The 8224-nt window shown below is 36.2% G+C and overlaps 1 protein-coding gene across 1 annotated transcript; it reads right to left on the minus strand.

The window, feature by feature from the left end:
• Positions 1 to 3230: 3230 nt before the first annotated feature.
• On the minus strand, positions 3231 to 4083 carry LOC142242331 (uncharacterized). The gene has a single exon (XM_075313980.1). It carries the CDS (start codon positions 4081 to 4083, stop codon positions 3232 to 3234), a length of 852 nt encoding a protein of 283 aa, XP_075170095.1. The 3' UTR covers position 3231.
• Between the last annotated feature and the right edge of the window lie 4141 nt (positions 4084 to 8224).

The raw sequence follows: 8224 nt of genomic DNA on the forward strand, positions 1-8224 counted from the left end.
ATATAAGTCCATACCGGCGAAATATATATATGGGAGCTATATCTAAATCTGAACCGATTTCTTCCAAAATCAATAGGGTTCTATTCTGAACCAAAACACATAAAGGGTGATTCTTTTGAGGTTAGGATTTTCATGCATTAGTATTTGACAGATCACGTGGGATTTTAGACATGGTGTCAAAGAGAAAGATGCTCAGTATGCTTTGACATTTCATCATGAATAGACTTACTAACGAGCAACGCTTGCAAATCATTGAATTTTATTACCAAAATCAGTGTTCGGTTCGAAATGTGTTTATCGACAAATTTTGTTCAGCGATGAGGCTCATTTCTGGTTGAATGGCTACGTAAATAAGCAAAATTGCCGCATTTGGAGTGAAGAGCAACCAGAAGCCGTTCAAGAACTGCCCATGCATCCCGAAAAATGCACTGTTTGGTGTGGTTTGTACGCTGGTGGAATCATTGGACCGTATTTTTTCAAAGATGCTGTTGGACGCAACGTTACGGTGAATGGCGATCGCTATCGTTCGATGCTAACAAACTTTTTGTTGCCAAAAATGGAAGAACTGAACTTGGTTGACATGTGGTTTCAACAAGATGGCGCTACATGCCACACAGCTCGCGATTCTATGGCCATTTTGAGGGAAAACTTCGGAGAACAATTCATCTCAAGAAATGGACCGGTAAGTTGGCCACCAAGATCATGCGATTTGACGCCTTTAGACTATTTTTTGTGGGGCTACGTCAAGTCTAAAGTCTACAGAAATAAGCCAGCAACTATTCCAGCTTTGGAAGACAACATTTCCGAAGAAATTCGGGCTATTCCGGCCGAAATGCTCGAAAAAGTTGCCCAAAATTGGACTTTCCGAATGGACCACCTAAGACGCAGCCGCGGCCAACATTTAAATGAAATTATCTTCAAAAAGTAAATGTCATGGACCAATCTAACGTTTCAAATAAAGAACCGATGAGATTTTGCAAATTTTATGCGTTTTTTTTTTAAAAAAAGTTATCAAGCTCTTAACAAATCACCCTTTACTTGTGCCAAATTTGAAAAAACTGCGACCTAGACTTGGATTACAAAAATATGTTCACGGACAGACTGATATAAAGTTTTTTTTTTCTTTGTCCAGAGGTCCAGAAACTTTTCACTAAGTCGTTTTGTCTTTATAATTAAGTGATTCGACTTAAAATTGCGTATCCTAAAATGAAAGATACCTTGGCCTTATTTCACTGAGATGAACTTGGCTTTAATAATAATGAAAATATCTTCAAAATTAATGAAATCGTTTTTAAATTTGTTGACTTTTTGTATATTGAATACAGTAATCCCTCGATTTACGTCGTGATTGGTTCCGGAATTTGACGACATTAGTCGAAACGACGTAAACCGAATTAAAAATTGCTCATACTTACTCCAAAGTCCATTTATGTTGTATGTACATGTACATAATAAAAAAAAACTTCAAAAATAAAGGTAATTCAGTAATTCCGGTAAGAATTTCAGAAAAAAATGTTTCGAGGTCATCATCGTTGATACTTATTATACTTATGGAAGGCGTTTCTGATGAAGTGGGCAAAAAAATTGAGGACGTAAATCGAAGTTTGATGGAACAAAAAATTTTACGACGTGAATCGAAACCGAGACGACGTAAATCGAGGGATTACTGTACAAAGCAAAAAAAAAAAAAAAGTTTGATAATAGGAGATATTTTACAACAATTTATTTTAAAGAATTTTTTACTTGAAACATAGCATAATTTTAGTAGTCGAGTCCGAATTGGGAAATGTAAGATGTTTCCGCTTCTTTGGCTCGGAATCAAACCAAAATCTTTAGTGTAAATACAAAATCTTTGGAACCGGGCATTCTTTTTTTCAGTGTAATACATAAGAATTTGAGATTTGAGTAACATTGGTTAATATATAACAGTATTATGGCCAAATCGGGCGATACATATATATGGGAACCATAATCTGAACCGATTTCTTTGTTTTTTTGCAGGCTTAATTTATACTATAGAAGATAACATTGTACCAACTTTGGGTAAGATCGGTTAGGATATTATGGCCAAATTTAGGTAAATCGGATGGTACACGCATAGAAGAATATAATCACCCCAAATATGTGTTAAGAGCAATATGTTATTTTTGGACGGTGAACAAAAAAAAAATAAATGGTTGCCGAAATCGGATACATAATTTTCGAGAAAATAACATGGTTGCGACAAACAGGTTGCATGTTCACCGTCCAAAAATAACATTTTGTTCTAGAAACATGTTTGAGGTGATCAAATTGCTTCTCTTTGTGTACGTATATATGAGAGTTATATAAAAATCTGAACCAATTTGGATGATATTTGGCAGATTTAGCTGATACCATAGATGCTTACATTTTGCCAAATTTGAATAAGATTGGTTAACAAATAAGGCTTTTATGGTCAAATTTTGGAAAGTCGGTCAAATTTGACGCCGATCGGTTAGTAAAGTAGCGCGATCTGACCTCATTTATCGAAATCGTGCGATACATATACATACATGGTGGTTATATCTAAATTTGATTCGTTTTTTTCCAAATTCAAAAGCGTTCGTACTTGTACCTCAGTGATAAGAGTTCACCACTATGGTATCACAATGGACTGAATAGTCTAAGTGAGCCTGATACAGCAGGTAGCCACCTAAGCTAACCTAACCTCGACTCAGGAGGTGATTCTGCGTCGATCGGAGTACGGTTTCTAAAATCAATAATTCCGATAGGCATTGTTTTGCAGATCAAAATTATTTTACCCTGACCACCATGTTAGCTTTCCAAAAGACGGATTTGATCCTGTATTCTTTTTTTGCAATCTATAATCTTCAATTGACGAAGATGTTTTCCAATTGGAGTGGAAATAAAAAAATCTACCAAAATCTGAAATCGATTTTTTAACTTGTGATAATATGCACAATTTGAATAAATTGATTTTACCAAATTTTGAAAAAATCATTCATTGTGGAAAATTAAAATTTTCACAATTTCAATAAAAATGCGAAAATTTGGTAAATTTTGTAAAAGCCGATATGTATGTTTTTATGGTGTTTTTTTTTTTTTTCAAAATATTCCCAGTATTGAAAGATATTCAGATTTTTTTTTAATTTTTTAATATTTTATCGTTTTAATTCTTAACAAAATAGTAACAAACAATAACAACATTTGATGGCACTCAATGGAGTTATCAAACACACCTAAATTACCTTACTTCAAACGCAAGCGGCGACGGTGGACGGAAGCGGGAAGATAAGTGTTGCTGGTGGCAGCACCGGAAGGAGCAGCAGCAGGGGCGAATGGAGCTTGAGAGGCAAAGTTCAAGGAGGAGGCAACACCACCATCGATGTGTTGGGAAGCACCGCCCAAAGCATCATATTGACCTTGGATAGCCTTTTGGGCATTGGCAGCATCTTCAGGAGTGCGGTATTTGACAAAGTGGACTTCGGGTTTGTTGTTGGCATTGCTGTTCTCAGCGTTCAATTTGTTGGCCAATTCAGCGAGATCGGTTTGCTTGTTGAGGACATAGATGGCAGTCTGTTGGCTGGCGGCATTCTTGGCCAAAGCAAGGGCGGCATCTTCCAAACCGCTGCTTTCGGGGCCCTTGATGAAGACTACACGGAGACCTTGCTTGACGGAGTTGGCGAATTGTTGAGTGGCAGCGGGATCATGGAAATCTTCATCGTTGGCAGTGTAGGTGATGAATTCCTTTTCGGGAGCGGCTTGAACAGGGGCTTCATGGGAGGATGAGCCAAAGCTACCTTGGGAACCACCGAATGAAGGAGCAGAGCTGCTGCCACCGAATGAACTAGGGCCAGAACTGCTACCACTGAAAGCGGGAGCGGCATTGCTACCACCGAAAGAGGGACCAGAGCTGCTACCACCGAATGAGCTGGGACCAGAGCTGCCACCACCGAATGAGCTATCGTAAGAGGGAGCAGAGTTCGAGGAGGAACCAAAACCACCATTACCACCGGATCCAAAACCACCGCTGCTTCCAGGTTGATAGTTATATTGAGCACAAGCGGCTGCTACCAAACACAATACGATAAAGGCACGCATTTTGCTGATTTTCTTTTGAGAATTGAATTGAGATGTTATTGTTTGATGAAGTTCGAGACTAGAATGATTTGAAAGTCCAATGGAATTCACTTTTATACAAATTCATTGGTACTTTGTCGCACCACTAAAGCCTCACCAGTGTGACTCATAATCGGAGATATGTTTAGAAATATGCTCGCAAAAATATCGATCATAAAAGCCATGAAATATTCATTAACTCGCGTCGGTGGCGTCGGCGGCGTCAAAGTATCACCATCATATCAGCATAATATTTGCCGATATATTTCTTTAATTCATATCTCTTCAGCTAATTTTTGCATAATTTTTTGATTCGCATAAGCGTGAATTGTTGATTTCCTGTACATTTAAATCAATGAGAAGTTTCCTGATATTTAGGGTCATCTCCATACGCCATAGTCTCTACTATGCTCTCAACAGTGGTCCATATACACCAACCAATGAGTGCACTAAGTGTTCAAGCACTCAATTCGAAACAACCAAACCAAATACCGGTCATCCAGTCATATTTGGGTATTATCAAATCTCTAGCCTATTTTCATTGTTGTCTATGTCGTCGTCAAGTCTCTAGACATGTCTTGCCGTTTAGTAGGCTACTTAATTAAATACAAATATTTTTACTAAATTTTTTGATTATATTTTAATATATTTAAATTTGAAAAAATATAAAAAACCCACAATGAAATCTGAATTCTTTGTTGGCCAAATAACATGGGCAAAATTTTTGAATTTCTGCAAATGTTTGGCGAAATCTTTGTGTGTTTGTGTGTGTTTTTTTTTAATATTTGCACCGATGATATCGCTGATATTGCACGAGATAATGAGTTTAGAAACAAAATTATTAATTTTAGTGATGTGTTTATATTCTACTTTAAATCTTTAATCTTTCCGGTTCATTGACATTGAACCATATTGTGACCATAACTTTCGTTTATCTAAACACGTACGAGTATATATTAGTGTTTTAAACATTGTACTCGGTTTAGTTCGTTTTAACTATTGTACCAGGAAATTGGAATAGTCGGACGTTTATTAAAAAAATATTTTTTTTATTTAATTAAATTTTTTCGGCAGTAGTATGAGAGAGGAAAATTAATTGATATGAAGGTTGTGCGAAAAGTACTTATCCTGTAAAAAAGGAAAAATGGTTTATTTATTATTAAATATAATCTTAGTTTAACTCGATGCTGCTTTTATGGTGATGTAATATTACATTTTCTTGAGGCTTGTAAAATATGCTACGATGAACTCTTTATCCTACCCATACTTGTGCTCACCGAGTATAATTTTTGAAACAAACATACACCCTCAAAAAAAAAATCGCTTCTCTAACATATGTTCCAAACATATTTTGCATTATTGGATACTGCCGAAACGTTAATATGTTTGTTTTATGTGAACTTATTTTATGTTTGGAAGCATTTTGAGCCCAAAAATATTATATATTTGGAAGAATTTTCCCCAAACATAATTTTTCACTTCCACGACTTTTTTTTAGTTCTTGGCACCTTTTCTGTAATACAAATAATGTTGAAGAAATTATTCAATTTTATATTTTTTTTAATTTTACCTTTCGCCTGAACGGAGAATCGAACCGAGGACCATACAGTTTGTAAGCCAACACACTATCCACTAGGCTACGTAGCTGTTATAGTCACCAGTAGACAATTATCGTTATAAGTTACATTTATATAGCATAGCTTGCGGCGCCCACGAGCCCATGCAAACATAACATTATTTACCAGAAACACACATTTGTTGGCCACGTGGAGCGGTGGTTAGCATGTCTGCCTTGCATGCAAAGGGTCCTGGGTACAATCCCTGCTCCGACCGTTTTTTATTAATTTACACATGTATATTTAAACTATATTAAATTTTTATAATGAAACTTCGAAATGTGGGTTATTAAAGATTTACAGTCAGAAACAGTGCTGAAATGGACTAAGCTTTTGGATAAAATATTATTTTTTTATTGCAAAAATAACAATTTTGTAACAAAACAAGTAAGGAAAGTCTAAAGTTGGGCGGGGCCGACTATATTATACCCTGCACCACTTTGTAGATCTAAATTTTCGATACCATATCCGTCAAATGTGTTGGGGGCTATATATAAAGGTTTGTCCCAAATACATACATTTAAATATCACTCGATCTGGACCGAATTAGATAGACTTCTACAAAATCTATAGACTCAAAATTTAAGTCGGCTAATGCACTTGGGTGGAACACAATGTTAGTAAAAAAATATGGGAAACATTTAAATCTGAAGCAATTTTAAGGAAACTTTGCAAAAGTTTATTTATGATTTATCGCTCGATATATATGTATTAGAAGTTTAGGAAAATTAGAGTCATTTTTACAACTTTTCGACTAAGCAGTGGCGATTTTACAAGGAAAATGTTGGTATTTTGACCATTTTTGTCGAAATCAGAAAAACATATATATGGGAGCTATATCTAAATCTGAACCGATTTCAACCAAATTTGGCACGCATAGTTACAATGCTAATACTACTCTCTGTGCAAAATTTCAACTAAATCGGAGTTAAAAATTGGCCTCTGTGGTCATATGAGTGTAAATCGGGCGAAAGCTATATATGGGAGATATATGTAAATCTGAACCGATTTCAACCAAATTTGGCACGCATAGATACAATGCTAATTCTACTCCCTGTGCTAAATTTCAACTAAATCGGAGCAAAAAATTGGCCTCTGTGGTCATATGAGTGTAAATCGGGCGAAAGCTATATATGGGAGATATATCCAAATCTGAACCGATTTCACCCAAATTTGGCAAACATAGTTACAATGCTAATTCTACTCCCTGTGCAAAATTTCAACTAAATCGGAGTTAAAAATTGGCCTCTGTGGGCAAATGAGTGTAAATCGGGCGAAAGCTATATATGGGAGCTATATCTAAATCTGAACCGATTTGGCTGATATTTTGCAAATTTTTCGAGACCCATAAAATATTCGGATGTACGGAGTTTGAGGAAGATCGGTTGATATACACGCCAATTATGACCAGATCGGTGAAAAATATATATGGCAGCTATATCTAAATCTGAACCGATTTTTTCCAAAATCAATAGGGATCGTCTTTGAGCCGAAACAGGACCCTATACCAAATTTTAGGACAATCGGACTAAAACTGCGAGCTGTACTTTGCACACAAAAATACATCAACAGACAGACAGACGGACAGACAGACAGACAGACAGACAGACAGACAGACAGACAGACAGACAGACGGACATCGCTAAATCGACTCAGAATTTAATTCTAAGCCGAGCCGTATACTAAAAGGTTGGTCTATGATTACTCCTTCTTGGCGTTACATACAAATGCACAAACTTATTATACCCTGTACCACAGTAGTGGTGAAGGGTATAAAAACTGTTTATACCCTGCTCCACACTGTGGAACAGGGTATTATAAGTTAGTACATATGTTTGCAACACCCAGAAGGAGACGAGATAGACACATGGTGTCTTTGGCAAAAATGTTCAGCGTGGGCTCTTGAGTCGATATAGCGATGTCCGTCTGTCCGTGAACACATTTTTGTAATCAAAGTCTAGGTCGCAGTTTTAGTCCAATCGACTTCGAATTTGCCACAAGTATGTGTTTTGGCTCAGAATAGACCCCTATTGATTTTGGAAGAAATCTGTTTAGATTTAGATATAGCTCCCATATATATTTCGCCCGATATGGACTTATATGGCCCCAGAAGCCAGAGTTTTACCCTAATTTGCTTAAAAATTTGCACAAGAAGAACAATTAGTACTATAGTCAAGTGTTCCAAATTTTATTGAAATCGGTTCAGATTTAGATATAGCTCCATAATATAGCTTTCGGCCGATTTACATTCATATGACCACAGAGGCCAATTTTTTGCTCCGATTTAGTTGAAATTTTGCACAGGAAGTAGAATTAGCATTGTAACTATGCGTGCCAAATTTGGTTGAAATCGGTTCAGATTTAGATATAGCTCCCATATATATGTTTATCTGATTTCGATAAAAATTGTCAGAATACCAACATTTTCCTTGTAAAATCGCCACTGCTTAGTCGAAAAGTTGTAAAAATGACTCTAATTTCCCTAAACTTCTAATACATATATATCG

Source organism: Haematobia irritans, chromosome 1 (assembly GCF_050003625.1).
Source record: "Haematobia irritans isolate KBUSLIRL chromosome 1, ASM5000362v1, whole genome shotgun sequence".
In the NCBI taxonomy this organism is placed as follows: Eukaryota; Metazoa; Arthropoda; class Insecta; order Diptera; family Muscidae; genus Haematobia; species Haematobia irritans.